We start from the raw sequence: 17,305 nt of genomic DNA, 5'->3' as shown, positions 1-17,305 counted from the left end.
TTTTCCTTGTTTCTCCCCAAGTCCTCTTTTGAGTCTTAATTATTTCCCTTTGATGTCACATAATTAAATACCAAGTCTAACGTGTTTCCAGAATGTCTTTCCAGGGTGCCAGTGTTTGAACGGAGTTTTGGTACAGCAAAAAAAACAAAACAAAAAACAAAAAAAAACACAAAAAAACAAAAAACAAAACAAAAAAAAACAGCGGTTCTTTGCTAAGTAAGTAGCTTTTCTTGAATACATCAACATAAGTATTCCATTAGGTAGAACCATTTTCTACCAAGTGATTGCATATTATTGTGATATGATTCCATTTTAGGAAAAATAATATTGTTTAGCATCCAGATCATACTTTTCCCATCATTTTAATTGCTGGTTAGAATATACAGTATTTCTCGGCACATACAGACTTTAACAGACTCCTTTTCTGCTAATATTTATTTGGTTATAAAAATAGGTATGCATTTTTAGGCTTTTGACTAGATATTTATTTCAGTAAAAACATCTTTGGGTAAACTTATCTTAAAAATCACTGTAGTACCTAGGTAACTCAGCAGATTTGTTATTATAATTTAACTGATGCTATTTTCCCTCTTTATTGCTTATGAAATGTAAGATACTATCACCCCAACCATGGGATAAAAAAATTTAAATTGTATGTTCATAAATTTTAAGAATGTAAATGTATACTGTATTGTACTGCATTATGCTTATAATTAATAGCATTTTGGACACTTTTTTATTGTGGTAAAATATACATAAAGTATATTTTTAAGTGTGCAGTTCAGTGGCATTAAGTACATTCATATTGTTGTACAAGCATCACCACCATCCGTCTCTAGAACTTTTTCATTTTCCCAAACTGAAACTACATATCTGTTTAAACAGTAACTTTCATCCTCTTCTCCTCCCAACCTGACAACACATTCATAAACTGTCCCTATGAATTTGACTTTCCCAGTTACGTCATATAAGTGAAATCATACAATATGTGTCCTTTTGTGACGTGGCTTCTTTCACTTAGCATGATGTCTTCAAAATCCATCCATGGTACCATGTTTCCGAGTTTCCTCCCTTTATAAGGCTGAGTAATAATCTCTCGTGTGTATATGATACATTTTGTTTATCCGTTCATCCATTGATGGACACTTGGGTTATTTCTACCTTTTGGCTATTGTGAAGAATGGTGCTGTGAATATGGGTGTACCAATGTCTGTTTGAGTTCCTGCTTTTAATTCCTTTAACTACCAGAAGAGGAATTGCTGGGTCGTATGATATTTCTGTGTTTAATTTTTTGAGGAACCACTATGCTGTTTTCTGTAGCAGCTGTGCGACTTTACATTCCTACCAGCAATACTCCAGTTTCTCCAAATCCTCACCAATTTTTGCTACTTTCTGTGTTTTTGATAGTAGCTATTCTAATGAGTGTGATGTACATTATTTTTAAATATCAACAATGCATTCTTCAATCATCTCTCACACTCTGGAGTCATGTCCTCTACATTGCTGTGTATTCTGGGAAGAAGAACGTCTTACGTTCTCAAAAAAAAAAAAGAAGTAATATTTGATAATAATTTTCACCTGGTTGGTCATGTTAAGCATGAGATTATCAGAATTACAAAGCATAGAGTGTTATTTATTTGAGCTGTTCCTTTGTTTCAACAGTAATAGAGCTTTGGAGCAGCTATGGAAATAATTGAACAGCTTTCTCCTGGTAAACATTTGACTGCTGAACAGAGCCTAAAGTACATATAACTCTGACTTATAATTCTTAAAATGACTTGGTGTCAAGGATCTTAATTTTCTTTCTTGGAGGAACGCTGCAGAAAGAGACTTATTATTTCTGTACGGAAAGAAAACAAATTGTACCTGGTATTTCTACCTGAAGCAATGAAAGAAATTTCAGTATAAAAATGGGTATCCAGCATAATGCGTCAGTAAATACAATAAAGAAAAACCGTTTGGCAAGGATCATCTCTTTTTTAACTTGATTCCGTATTTCAGTTGCTGTTATGGCACTTTGATGAACGCTGTAAAACATGCTTCCATAGGAAAAAACTATGATGATAAATGCCGCCAAGTTAATTCCTGTTTAGAACACAAAGATTATTATTAATTCTTTCAAAACAAGCACACATACTCTTAGCTGTTTGTACATGAACAACATGTTTTGTTCTTTATAAGAGTTACTAAGGTACACAAAAATAATGATTTTTTAAAAAATTTTGGGGTGCCTGGGTGGCTCAGTCAGTTAAGCTTCTGACTTCGACCCAGCTCACGATCTCGCAGTTGGTGAGTTTGAGCCCCACTTCAGGCTCTGTGCTGACAGCTCAGAGCCTGGAGCCTGCTTCAGATTCTGTGTCTCCCTCTCTCTCCGCCCCTCCCCTGCTCACACTCTATCTCTCTGTCTCTCAAAAATGAATAAATATTAAATTTTTTTTTTAATTTGAAGTATTGCTGAACTAATGTGGAATGAAGAAATTTTAATTTAAAAATGGCATATTAGGAGCCCCTGGGTGGCTCAATTGGTTAAGCATCTGACTTTGGCTCGGGTCATGATCTCATAGTTTTTGTGTTCGAGCCCTGTCTCAGGCTCTGTGCTGACACCTTGAAGCCTGGGGCCTGCTTTGGTTTCTGCCCCTCCCCTGACACAGTCGTGTGTGTGTGTGTGTGTGTGTGTGTGTGTGTCTGTGTCCCTCTCTCAAAAATAAGTAAACATTAAAAAAGTTAAAAAGGCATATTAAAATGAGATTATAGTGATTCAGTGAATATCCTGAGCCTTTTAAATTAATCTTTCTAATTTTTAAAAATAATTTGATTAGTGTATATATGTAATATAAAAATATATAATATATAAATATACATGTAAATATATATTATATACAAATACATATAATATATAAAATATATAAATATATGTGTAATATATGTAAATTTTTATATTATGTATATTTTTAAAACTTACCCCTGAGACTTTTTTACAGGAGGAAAACACTTGTATGTCTACTTTCAAGCCAAAGATTTGTGTGGCCTCTTTGAGTTTATTTATCTTATAAGGGCAAAGAGTTAAAATATATTTTGTTTAGTATTATTAGGGTGAGTGCACGATCTACAAGTATTCACTGCTTGGTCTTTTGTTAAGGAGCATGTTGGAATTTATACAAGAAAGCTGTAATTCAGGGGAAAATGTCTCTTTAGGGGATTCTGACAGAATCCATCCCCAGTGATGATAAGACAAACTGAAATAAAAATGTATAAACATTAGAAGGAATAATGAGATTGAAAATGTGACTTATTCTAATATTTGAATGAAAGGGCTTATAATACAGTTTCTTACCTAGAAAAATTGCCACTGAGTAAATCTGGGCTGCGGTACTTTCTGTGTCCTCTGAATGAAGAGGGAAGCACACGCCATTGGTGCCATAGTAGTTTTTGAAAAATTCCTTATTGGTCCATGGAATGAAAGCCACGATAAACCCAGTCATCCAAATGAGAATCAGAACTGTAATTGTTCTGCATTTTTTAGGTCTTAAACATCTAAAAGGATAGACAATGCAGATATATTTTTCCAGTGTCAGAAATGTTAGAAGTAACACTGATACTTCCGTGGATAGAATGGCCAAAGATCCCACAATCTGACAGTGAATACTCTCCATCCACAGCTGTGCATGCTTGTTGTATTCTCCACGAAACTTTAGGTCGAAGGCTCCGATGACAAACAAATATATTCCCATTAGGCAGTCAGCACCTAGAGGATAAGTAAATGTTGCAAATTTAGAGAAATGAATAGGTATAATGGGATTAACGACAGTCATATTTTTAGTATTAGCAAAAAATATCTAATTTGCTTCTAGTTTGGGGGGAGATAATTTTAAAAAAAAGATGTTTATGTATTTTGAGAGAGAGAATCTCAAGCAGGCTTGAACCCAGGAACCCCAAGATCATGATGGAAATCCATGAATTGATTGTCTAATTGATTGAACCACCCAGGCACCTCTTGGAGGGAGGTAATTTTTTTATTTTTTTATTTTTTTAAAATATTTTTATTTATTTCTAGGAGAGAGAGAGAGACAGCGTGAGCAGGGGAGAGTCAGAGAGAGAGGGAGACACAGACTCTGAAATAGGCTCCAGGCTCTGAGCTGGCAGTCAGCACAGAGCCCTACGTAGGGCTCGAACCCACGAACCGCGAGATCATGACCTAAGCGAAAGTCGGACGCTTAACTGACTAAGCCACCCAGGCGCCCCAGGAGGTAATTTTTATTCTAACAATTTGTTGATGGATAAAGATCTTTTCATCAGCTCTCTTCAATAACTACTCTTACAGGACCCTCTACAGCTAATTATGTAATCATTTCTCTGTTTTGTTTCGTTTTTTTCTAATTTTCAAGTCTGTGTGAGCAAGGATCTTACGTATTTTGTTTTCCGTTCCAGTCCGATCACCTAGAAGTATTAAGTAAATGAGTTAATTGCAATTAGGGACCAATATGGGGATGTTATTATTTGGATCACCTCTTCCACTGAAATGCTCCCAGGTTAACATGCTAAGGGTATCATCCAAAATCCTAGAGAAAGTAATTCAGAAATTGCTGTGATAGACTAATGACTATGAATTTTGTGGCCTATAATTTAGAAGAGAGGAATAATTAAGAAGTGCTCTGCAGTCAGCATAATTTTGGAGGATTTAAGTTATTTACCCAGAGCTGGTCTAAGCAAACCTATTCTCTCTGATTCTCTCTTCCATTTTTACATCTTTCTCTGTCTCTTTTTAGGCCTTCTCATCCCCCAAATCAGTTGTCAATGTCATGTACTATTTGGTGATTTTGCTTTTTAAATGAACATTTCACATTAGAGAGCAGGTGAGATTTTTTGACCATACAAGTATTCTACACAATGTTTCCAAAAATCATATCACTGTATAAATCATAAGTCTGGCCCTAATCCTTAAACACTGATGTTATATTCTAGCCTTCACCAAGGAAATTGAGTATATTTAAAATTTTGTAGCTAAGAATACAATGTAGTAAAAAATTTCTAAGTTCTATTTCTTAGATAGCTTGGAATGAAAAATACAATTAGATATTAGACTTTGAATGAGGCTGGAGGTACGACATGAACAGTACATGTAAAGTGGAGCATCGTGTAGATTGATACTCGCTGGAGACCACTTCACTCATGTGATAAATAACCTGAGGACTGGTCTTGTTTATTTTTCTTTGTAGTCCTCATTTAACATAGTACCTCACAATCACATTTCAAAAACATAAAAATATTTAATTCTACCTAAAAACATTTTCTTATTTAAATATTTCAAATTATGAGGTTGCCCAGGTGGCTCAGTTGGTTAAGTGTCTGACTTCGGCTCAGGTCACGATCTCACGGTTCGTGGGTTTGAGCCCCTTATCAGACTCTATGCTGACAATTCAGAGTCTGGAGCCTGCTTCAGATTCTGTCTCCCTCTCTCTCTCTGCTCCTCCTCAACTAGTACTCTGTCTCTCTCTGTCGTTCAAAAATAAATACGTTAAAAAAATTTTTTAATACTTCAGATTATGAATGGAAAAGATTTTAGTAGCTCAAAGACCAGAAAAACAGCCATCAGTTAAATCAATGTCTATGATCCGTACATGCAAACAAAACAGTAAATACACCTCTGGATGTAAAAATTAAAGGTTGCCATTTTATTCACAGTAAACGATTTTACATGCTTTAACAGAATATGCCTTCAGAGAAGACAACTAAAGAATGAGAGCTTTGTTAATCTGTATAAGGGAATTGAATTTTCTTGTGTTAAAAATATTTTTTCTTTTCACTAAAGGAATTTCATTTTCATTGCAATAAGTGTGAACACGATATATAAGCAAAAAGGAGAAAAACTTGAAATGTCGTAATTCCACCACTTTCTTTACTTATTTTCGAATAGCAGTGCTTTCATATATTGCAAAACTATAATTCCTTGTCAACCAGGAGATACTCACAGCAGAGAGAAATGATTGACATGGCGTGCAGCCTGTTTTCAGACCTGATGTAAGGTCTCATACAAATGACAAAGACGTTTCCAAAGCAGGTGACTGCAGATACAACCCAGACAAATACTCTCTGAATAATGCTTGCCAGGAGGTTCTCGAGAGATGAGATCCCGTCAGTGTTTGGTTTACAGCTGCGGACATGGGATGCATACCCACAGTACTGGAATTTCTTAAAATATCTGATGAACAAAGTGAGAGTAGAAGAATACTTTACATTTAATTAAGTGCCACTATATGTTAATATTCTTTTCCTCAATTTTCGCAGTAGAAAGGAAATATCTTAATATGAGACCCACAGGAATGTAAAACATTAAGGATACTAAAGGTTTAAATTTAACTTCATTCTTGTGACTTGATTTCACTGTAAAAGAGTATGAGGGTCAGAGCAGCAAATGGCCATCATGAATATACAAGCGTTAGGTGTGTCTTGAAATAGAAACAAGCCATTAGCATGTGATCAAGAGAATTAAAGGAAACTTTTATTGGATTTTTAGTGTTTAGTACAGGTGAGCGCACTGTTACACAGCTCCTATTGTTGCTGCAGCCAATCTAGCCCTCGGGCGAAGAGAGAGCCATCTGCTTTCTCCTCTCTGCTTTCATGGCGTTTCTACTAGAGAAGTCATGTGATCTATAACTTCCTGTTAACATACTTATCTCTCAACATGATTTTGATACCTAGCAGAGTGTTCAATAAATTTTGATGAGTTAATTCTTTCATTAATAGACTAATCTTACTGATAAAGATGATCAATAATTACAACTGTGTTAGCACCAACCCCAGTGCCACATATTGAGCATCTTCTAGGTATCAGGTATCAGGAATTAATTCTCAAATCAACTCCATGGGATAGGTATTAGCATCACCATAGGAGGAGATGAATATTCAATGGAGGCAGATTATTTGCTACGAAATTTCTAATAAATGTAGACATTGAAATTCAAATCTAATTTAGAGCTTTAGAGTACATAGCTCTAAAGGTATGTACTCTGGCAAAAAAAAAAAAAATGACCTTTATAGTATAGAGAGCTGTAGCATTACAAGGTAAAAGCTTGTCGATCACAGTTTATTGTCCTGTTGTTTAATCCTTGCTGCCTGAATCCCTTAGACCCGATATGGTTTTCTGCACCAATTCAGGTTTGTTCCTTGAGTTGTTTCTTGGGTTTTGAGAGCTACACCGTTTGCTCCCAATAAACTATGTTTGGCTTACTGTAGTCAGAGTATTTTATGTTGTGTGCAACCAAAGAAACTTTTATAAGCATCCTCTCTGAGGGGTTACGAAAAACAAAAAGAATGTCCTGCATTAAACTTAAAATATAAGTGGAATTGTAGAGTGGTGACATGACACTTTGTAAATTATCAAGATTTAATGACCCTGGCATGGAGATCATTCTCATATCTGCTGTAAGACTGCATTCAATTAAAGAAAATGTTCCCAAAGCATGGAATCAATGGTACTATAATACACACCGTCTAAATAAAAGATTTTTCATAGTTTACCATTTTATCCATACACACTTGCTCCAATCATGCCCTAACGTTGGAGGCAATTTTTACTGAGGAGGGTTTCTCCACACTGTCCTCCATTTATAGCAGTTATTTATTTATAGTTATTTTGTAAATTCTTATTTTTTCATTGGTAGCACTTATACCACGTGTGCAAATTGCTAGCTCATCAGGCAAACATCAATATGTATGAATGGTATCAGTGCTGAGGAGAGCTTATAAGAATGGGTGGGTTCCCTCCACACTCATGTTCTCTGACATTTAAAAAAAATCACCTTTCATTCTACCAAACCATGGAACGGTAAAAATCGTCCCACCCAATGGCAACACTTGAAGAATAGTATTGTTTAGGCAAATTAGTAGAAAATTTGATAGATTGGATGCATTGGGTATGGATGTATTAGCATAGTGCACGTGAAAACATAAAAGATTAAAATCAAGATGAAAAACAAGGAAAACATCTGCTTACATGTGAGAGAGATTCATTAGAGGTCTAAACATCCTTTGTTGGATATTTGAAATTTCAATTCCTTCTAGGCTGCTAAAAATATCAAATTAATTATCAAAATAACATATGTTATAAGGTGTAATAAAATGACTTGTGATGGATAACTTAATAAAATGCTGTCAGTCAACACTGATTGTGAACCAAACATTCATACTCCGCCTGCCCTACACATTTACTTCCCCAAATCCTTTCTGATTCTAGCATTTATACACATATATCTCCTCTATTTGAAGTTTTTGGATCCTTGTAGATCATAACACAATGCTTTGTGTATAGTAACTACTCAATAAAAATTTGTGGAATAAATGGACAAACATCTTTTAGACAATATTACAATAGCAGAGGAGTTTTACGTTTTGAAATTTTTCTAATAATTTTTAAATAGTATTTTTTTCTAACAAGATGCCATTTAACTGAGGGAACATTTAAATTAAATGAACTGAAGCTTATCTTTTAGAGGAAATTGTTAGACCATAAAAGATTTTTTTTGTGGTGCAAATAATGATTTATATAATATAGAATATTGCATCTTTGGATAAGAGTAGTTATAATAAATTCTTAGACACCAGTGCTACTAGAGAAATAAATATGCAGAGATGCCTTCAGAGGATCAAAGCAAACAATCCAATATAAGCGACTGGTGATTACAGGAAAATACAAAATCATTACCTAATTTTTAGTTTATAAACACGTAAGATGAAACTAATAGCTATCTGTTGGTTTATAGTGAACACTAATATGGTTTGCTAGAGCTTAACTAACATCCTGGGAATAAAGCTGATTTGAAAGACTACAAATCTTATTTTATAGAATTTATTAGTTATTAGTATATAAATAATGATTTCATCATAAAACTATCCTCATAGGTATATACTTACAGAGACTTGAGTTTGACAAGATAATCAAATTGATTTGCTTGAATTTTCTGGATTGGGTTATAGGAAAGATTCCTGTTTTTAAAAAAAGGCAACAGTAAGTAATTTCTAGAAACTTCTTAAATAAAGAGAAAGTGTATCTCGACTTTGATAAAAAAGTGTAGTCATAGGACTCGCCTTACAGAGTTCATTAAATATTTAAATGAATTAGTGAAGATAAAACATTTAGAATAGTGCCTGGCTTTTAGGATTTTGTTAGTGATAGAGAGGGAGCTATGACAACATAAGAATGAAAGAGAACTAGTCAAGAAATGGCTCTCACCAAAGAAGTTGTAGAGTACCCTGAGAGAAACCACACATACCTCACATTTTGCCTACACTCTCATTTAGTTAATGAAAAAACAATCTCATTTTTTCAAAAAGTGAATTAATGAAATTACCCTGAATACTTTTTATAATACATTTTATGCCAAAGAGTGACATTTTGTTAATGATTTGTGAGGCATGAATGAAAAGTGAAAGGCTATAGCTGGGAACAAAGATATAGACCAGAATGACAGTGCAGCTGAATTTTGATGGAAAAAATTTCATAATCTTTGTAAAAAACAAAAAACAAATAAAAAAAACCTTGAAACAAGAATCACTGCTTAAAGGGGGCTTCTCAGGGCAAGTTCTTTTAGAAATTTATTCTAGATTAGACCATTAGTTAAATGGGGGAGCTCTTGGGGAGTGGTGATTGCAGAAAGAAGGAAAAAGAGGAAGAAAGACAATGAAAAAAAAAAAAAAAAGAAAATGAAATTTGAGTTTCAGGAAACTATCTGAACACAATACAGGCTATATATGAAAAGCCCACAGCTAATATCATACTCAATGGTAAAAGAGTGAATGCTTTTCCTCCCAAATCAGTAACCAGACCAGGATATCCACTTTTCTTCTATTTAACATAGTACTGGAAGTCCTAGACAGAGTAGTTAGGCAAGGGGAAAAAAAAACCCATTCAAATTGAAAATCTCTGTTCACAGATGACATGGTACTATGTGCACAAAACTCTAAAACGCGCGCGCGTGCGCACACACACACACACACACACAACTGTTAGAACTTATAATGAAATTCATCAAAGTTGCCAAATGCAAAGCCACCACACAAAAATTGAATGTGTTTCTTCTACACGCTAACAATGAACAATCCAAAAAAGAAATTCAAAAGATAATTCCATTTACAATGGCATTGGAAGAATAAAATACTTAGGAATACTTAACCAAGGAAGTGAGACTTGTACTTTGAAAGTAAAATGTTGCAGGAAGAAATTTAAAAAGATACCAGTATAAATGGAAAGACATTTTATGTTTATGGATTAGAAGACTGAATGTTGTTAAGACGTCATACTCCCAAAAGTGGCCCACAGAGTTAGTGCAATGTTAATCAAAATCCTAATATACTTTGCAGAGATAGAAAAATCCATTCTGAAATTTGCCTGGAATCTCAAGAGAGCTTGAATAGCTAAAACAACTTTGAGAAAGAGGACAAAATTGGAGGCTTCACACTTCCTAGTTTCAAAACTTACTACAAAGCTACAGTAATCAGAACAATGCGGTACTGTTATAAAGGCAGGTATATAGACCAGTGGAATAGGATAGAGAACACAGGAATAAAACCTTGTATATGTGGTCAGGTGATTTTCAACAAGTGTGCCAAGACTGTTTGATGGGAAAAGGACAGTCTTTTCAACAAATGGTGCTGGGAAAACCAGATGGCTATTCACATACAAAAGAATGAACTTAGAACCTTACCTTACATCATGTATAAAATTAACTGAAAATGGATCGAAGACCCAAATATAAAAGCTAAATCTATAAAACTCTTAGAAGAAGAAAACATAGGGGAAAAGCTTCAGGGCATTGGATTAAGCAGTGATTTCTTGTATACGACACCAAAAACATAGGCAACAATAACAACAAAACAGAAAAATTGGACTACATCTAAATTAAAAATGTCAGTGTGTCAGAGGAGACTATCAACAGAGTGGAAAGGCAATTTATAGAATAGAAGAAAATATTTGTAAATTATATATTGAAAAGGATTTAATATATAAAATACATAAAGAATTCCTATAATTCAACACCAGAAAACCAGCCCAATTTAAAAAATAGGCAAAAGACTCAAACATTTCTCCAAAGAAGATATATGGCCAATAAGTCCATGAAAAGGTGCTCAGCATCACTAACCATTAGAGAAATGAAAATCAAAACCACAATGAGATACCATTTCACATCCATTAGGATGGCTATTATCCAAAAAAATAGAAAATAATAAGTGTTGTCAAAGATGTAGAGAAATTGGAATTCTTGTGCCCTGCTGGTGGGAACGTAAAATGGTGTAGCCGCTTGGAAAACAGTATATTGTTTCCTCAAAAAATTAAAAATAGAATTACCATATCATCCAGCAATTTTACTTCTCAGACAATATACTGAAAAGGATTGAAAAAAAAGGTCTCAAACGGATATTTGTACACCATGTTCATAGCAGTATTACTCACAGTAGCTAAAAGGTGGGAGGAACGCAAGTGTCCGTGAGTCGGTGAATGAATAAACACAATGTTTATGTTTATATGTGTATATATGACTATATATATGCACACAATGAATTGTTTAGAAAATATTATTACTAATTAATGCTATTATTCCAAATAATAATCAGAAATTCTGACACATGCTACAAGTATAGACCTTGAAGACATTATATTAAGTGAAATTAGCTAGTCACAAAAGGTCAAATATTGAATGATTCCACCTAATGGGTACCTAGAGGAGTCAAATTAATAAATACAGAACAGAGATGTTAGTCAGGGGAGGTGATGGGGAGATATTGTTTAATAGGTATGGAATTTCAGTTTGGGAGGATGAAAAACTTCTGGAGATGGATGGCAGTGATAGTTGTATAACAATATGAAGGTATGTAATGCCACTGAACTGTACATTTAAAAATGGTTAAAAATGGTAAGTCTTATGTTACAGATATTGTTACAACTTAAAAAATAAAAGAACTTAAAAGTAAAGAAATGAAGTGACAAAATTAGTATCAGTCTTACAATTGTGAGAGCTCCTTCAGATCCTTAAATACTTGCGGTGGAAGATTTTCAATCTTATTACTTCCTAAATCCCTAGAGAAATAATTGCAATCATGTCACATTATTTTCTTAAGACTTTATTCATTGTACTGCCATTAGGGAAGCATTATACAACTTTTAAACAATGCTCTTAGTGAGTTATATTTACCAGAAGTCTAAAAGTTTTAAAAAAGAAGTATTATGGGAAAATATATAAATATCTTATCCCATTTCATTGCTTTTTCAGAGACAAATGCTTGATGGTATTTGATCTTATTCTAACAGATGCAATTTTCTAATTTAATTAATATATGTGTTGTGCCTATTTCCCCATTTCCTTCATTCCCTTCATCCTTTTGCATTATAGTAGGAATATAACTTGGAGCCTTAATTTTTTCGTTTGCTTGGGTTTATTATGATTATCAAATGGAAATGGGTTATTGCAGGTGCAAGCATCCTTCCTAGTTGATATACATGGGATCTCATATGCTCTTGGGGCAAGATACTTTGGGTGTACGTGTAGCGGTTAGGCTGCCGAGCATAGTATGACCTTGTAGCTTAATATGACCTTGTAAGAAGGGTTTTTTAAATTTGTTTGTTTTGTTTTTTAAAGTTTATTTATTTAGTTGGAGAGAGAGTTGGCAGGGGATGGGCAGAGAGAAAGAGAATTCCAAGCAGGCTCCATGCTATCATCGCAGAGCCCCAAATGGGGCTCAAACTCACAAACTGTGAGATGATCTGAGCTGAAATCAAGAGTTGGATGCTCAATTGACTGAGGCACCCAGAAGGCTTGTAAAGGTAACAGATCTTGTGGTAGCTTTGATGGTGGCAGCACTCATGAAAAAGGCTTCAGATTCTTCTAAACAAGATAACATTTCAATAGGTTTTACTTCTCCAAAGTGATCAAGAGATGCTAAGAGAAAGCCTAACCACTTTCCCTATCCATCTCTAAATCCTATTAGTTGTCACAAGGAGAAGTAGGAGAATGTATGTATTTGCTACATAAGTTAGAGTGCTTATAAATCAAAAGTGAGATTATTCAACTTTGAAGGGCATGATAGTTTTAGCTTTGAGGTTTTAACAAAATCATTTATTTATTTATTTTCAAGTTTATTTTTGAAAGAGAGAGAGACAGCATGAATGTAGAAGGGGCAGAGAGAAGGAGACACAGAATCTGAAGCAGGCTTCAGCTCTGAGCTGTCAGAACAGAGCCCGACATGGGGCTGGAACCCACGAACTGTGAGATCATGACCTGAGCTGAAGGCGGCCCCTTAACTGACTGAGCCACCCAGCCGTCCCTAGAATTACCTATTTTAAATCATTGTCATTTTAGAAAACATGCCATTTTCATCCTTGTAAATCTGGTTTTTCAGGCCATATGGGAGTCAGCAGGCTTTCGGCAGGACTAATGATTTGCCTTGGGTACACTCTCTGCAGGTTTTCTTCCTCATTCCTTTACTCCTGAACCTGGATTAGCACTGGTTATGGACTTCACTGTTTGTGTTTCATGTTCCCGGCTGGTTATTGATACTCACATAGAACCTGCACCTCAATGCCACCATGAAAATTAGGATTTGGAGAATTGCTTTCCAATATTCACACAGTGGTTGCAAGTAGGCGAAAACAAGGAAAAATATGGACCCCATGACTAACTTGGTATTTTAATATTTAGATAATGCCTTTGGATCACCTGTTTGCACATCTCCTTAGTATTAAGAATAAAACAATTTCCTATTTGCTGATGATATGGTTCAATTGCCAAATACCAAGAGTTATTACAAAACTTGCTTGGTTCTAATACCTGTGGAGATTTTCCTGCACATTTTTGTGCACAATTTTGTGCACGATTGTGAACAATTTTGTGAACAATTGCTACTGCCTGCCAAAAAATGTTTCAGGCTAATGGTTATGAAAAACATTGGGGGATTTCAAGGGCTTGTTTATTGATGTTTTCCAGCAGAATGCAAGATTGTTTTTGGAGAACTGTACATGCCTGTGGCATATAAATTACCTCCATCTGTTTCAGGATGCAGGTAAGGTATCCAGAAAAATACTCTGGTTATGTTCTTTAGTTTTTTTATGAAAAAGTTTTAATAAATTAATGTTCTGCCCAGCTTATTGTCAAAACATGTTGATGTGTCCACAATCCAGATTCTTTCCAGAAAACGCAAAACCAAACTACAGGTGATGCTTGAACAATGTAGAGGTTAGGGGTGCTGACTGCCTTACCCCCATACAGTTAACTTTTGACTTCCCCAGAACTTAACTACTAATAGCCTACTGTTGACTAGAAGCCTTACTGATAACATAGACAGTGAATTAAGACATTTTTTGTATGTTGTGTGTATTATATACTGTATTCTTTCAATACAGGAAGCTAGAAAAAATAAAAGTGTTATTAAGAAAGTCATAAGGAAGAGAACATACATGTACAGTACTGTGCTGTATTTACTGAAAAAAATTTAGGTACAAATGGACCTGCACAGTTCAGACCTATGTTGTATAAGGGTCAACTGTAGTTGTTAGCTCAAACTTTAGCAAAAACCCAATTGAGAAAATTAATACTAAAACATAAAAGAATTGTCTGAAGGACACGTAGTTCATCCATTGCACAATATATCTTTTATTCTGACAATCAGCTACTATGTGCTTGGGTCACAAACCTTTGGTTTATCAGAGTTGTTTCTGATGCTCTTTGGAATTCTGTCATTGATCTTAAAAAATGGACATTATACACGGCTGATTTAACGTATGTCTCTCTTCCATTATTATAGGTTGGGATGTTATCCAAGGATGTCTAATTTCTTTGTGGATCCAAGATTATCCTTTGTTTCCAGAATTAGCAAAGTATGTCTTTTTGTTTTAAGGTCTCTCAATCCTAACTCTTCACGAAACTTAAAAACAAATGTGCTTTTCCTCTCTAGCAATGGGACAGAATGATGTAGGATGTATCTTATTTATTAATTTTACCCTGACTTTATTATTTAGCTATGTTTCCTTTGCCTCATTTTCCTTGGGGCACTTGGGTGGCTCAGTCAGTTAAGCATCTGACTTCAGCTCAGGTCATTATCTTGTGATTTGTGAGTTCGAGCCCTGCATCTGGCTTGCTGATGTCAGCATAGACCCTGCTTTAGATCATATGACCTCCTCTGTCTCTGCTCCTCCCCTGCGCACGCTGTCTCTCAAAAAAAAAAAAAAATCTCATTTTCCTCAAATACTTACTTTATATATATTTTAAAATATATTTTTGTAGGCTATCTGAGTTCATTTATGGTTCAAAGTATATGCAGATAATTCTAGGAAAAGAGATAAATATCTCTCAAGTGTATAAAATAGCACATGTATGTAACAAGTGTTACATACAAGTGTAACAACATACAACAAGTGTTAAATATCTCTCAAATGTATAAAAGCACAAGTATGTAAACTAAAACAGTAGAAAGAAAAGTGTTATCAATATATGCGTAATCAAACTTACAATTCAGCTAGTTTCTGTAAAGGTGCAAAAGTATTTTCATTTAGATGATTAATTTTGTTTTTCCTCATCACCCTGAAAGTAAAAAGAAAAAGAAAAATTGTAGCTCCTTGAGGGAAGTGATAAATGAGTTTTTGGAGAAAGGATTAACAGCCTTAAAAAAAAAAGAGATAATTATATACAGTGATTTGCACATCAAGTATCTTGTAGTATGATAAATTACCCAGTCTTATTTTAGTCTTAAATTTCTCAAATTTATCGATGAAAAAAATAAAATATTATTCTAGTTTTTAAGTGAGGTAGGTAATAACTCTGCAAGGGAGTTAGAGAAAAACCTCAACTCTTTAAAAAAAATTTTTTTTACATTTATTTATTTTTTGAGAGACAGAGAAACACAGATCACAAATGGGGAAGGGGCAGAGAGAGGGAGACACAGTATCTGAAGCAGGCTCCAGGCTCTGTGCTGTCAGCCTAGAGCCTGACATGGGGCTCGAACCCACAAACATCGAGATCATGACCTGAGCTGAAGTCAGATGCTTAGCTGACTGAGCCACCCAGACGCCCCTTGACCAGTTCATTTCTGCACTGATCTCATGTGCTATGAGCCAGTATAAAGGAAAATTCGTGGGAAAGTTTGAAAATGGTTCCAGTTCTTTAAACGTTGTGTGACACCACCCCGGAGGTTGGTCTTGTCCCATCCTAAAGTATTTCCTCTTAGCTCTCCAAACCATTATCACCTCCTGCCAGTATCCCAAGACCAGAGAAGCATAAGCACAAGAGGAAACTCACAAATGATTTTTTTTTTCACAAAGAGGCTTCTTTAAAAACAAATACAAGTAGAATAGCAAAGAAGTTGTAAGTTTTTCAAGTATCTCTTTGGTCTATGGCATTTAGTTGCAATTTGGTTTCCTTTGGGCGATTAGTATGAACTGTTTTGCATGACTGATATATAAGCATCCTGCACCTGAAAACTGATGAACTCACTGCACAAGAGTTCAAACATCTCAGTGACCTGAACCCGTTGGAATGGGGGTGGGGAGCATACTGGAGAAAAATTATCATATCAGTGGTAACTATTGCATTGCCTTTACACAGGGGTCTTAGTATTTCGGTTTCTAGTATGGATTTCTAGATGGATTCTATTATAATGGTTTTCAAACTTTTCCCATGGTAACTACACTTTAAAAAAATGCATTTTACATTGGGACACACACCCACATGAGCCGAGATTTATAAAACAATACATTTAATTATGCAAATTGTGCTTTGACATTTTTATCCAATCAATTCAACTTAGTTTCATTTTAAAAAAGCTAATCAGGAGGTACCATATTGCTTTCTTCACCCACTTGTGAATTTCAATCCATAGTCTGAAGACCACTGTTCTGAGAAACTGTAAATGAGGCAGTTGTGTTTTTATGTTGCAAGATGTCCCAGCGACCTTCACTTTCATGGGAAAAGCAATGTGAATTTAAAATAGGCCAGAGAGAGGGCCCCTGGGTGGCTTAGTTGGTTAAGCGTCTGACTTCCCGCTTAGGTCACAATCTCAAGTTCTGTGAGTTCCAGCCTGGCGTCAGACTCTGTGCTGAGCGCTCAGAGCCTGGAGCTGCTTCAGATTCTGTCTCCCTCTCTCTCTGCCCCTCCCTCGCAGCACTCTGTCTCTTTCTCTCTTTCAAAAGTAAATAAACATTTAAGTAAGTAAGTAAGTAAGTAAGTAAATAGTCCAGAGAGGCAGATGGAGAAATTATACTCAATAACATTCTAGAGTTTATCCTGGTGTCCACACTTACAGATTTAGGGGTGTAGACATTCTG

The 17,305-nt window shown here is 35.0% G+C and overlaps 1 protein-coding gene across 7 annotated transcripts in view; it reads right to left on the bottom strand.

Annotated features, from left to right (window-relative positions):
* RXFP1 (relaxin family peptide receptor 1) overlaps positions 1-17,305 on the bottom strand; it is a 112,522-nt gene that overhangs the window by 2,897 nt on the left and 92,320 nt on the right. For 4 of the 7 annotated variants that reach the window (XM_077761449.1, XM_077761450.1, XM_077761453.1 and 1 more), the window contains 7 exons: positions 15,495-15,566; positions 11,999-12,070; positions 8,911-8,982; positions 7,994-8,065; positions 5,970-6,199; positions 3,335-3,745; positions 1,867-2,085 (listed from right to left, as the gene is read on the bottom strand). In XM_077761449.1, coding sequence (XP_077617575.1) covers positions 1,867-2,085; positions 3,335-3,745; positions 5,970-6,199; positions 7,994-8,065; positions 8,911-8,982; positions 11,999-12,070; positions 15,495-15,566 — 1,148 coding nt within the window. The remainder of the gene's footprint in view (positions 1-1,866; positions 2,086-3,334; positions 3,746-5,969; positions 6,200-7,993; positions 8,066-8,910; positions 8,983-11,998; positions 12,071-15,494; positions 15,567-17,305) is intronic. The other 3 variants (XM_077761454.1, XM_077761451.1, XM_077761452.1) reach the window with 3 other exon arrangements.

This window comes from Crocuta crocuta, unplaced genomic scaffold (assembly GCF_008692635.1).
Source record: "Crocuta crocuta isolate KB4526 unplaced genomic scaffold, BGI_CrCroc_1.0 scaffold422, whole genome shotgun sequence".
Classification (NCBI taxonomy): Eukaryota; Metazoa; Chordata; class Mammalia; order Carnivora; family Hyaenidae; genus Crocuta; species Crocuta crocuta.
Note: the sequence above shows the minus strand (reverse complement) of the source record. Positions and strands in the feature narration are given on the sequence as shown.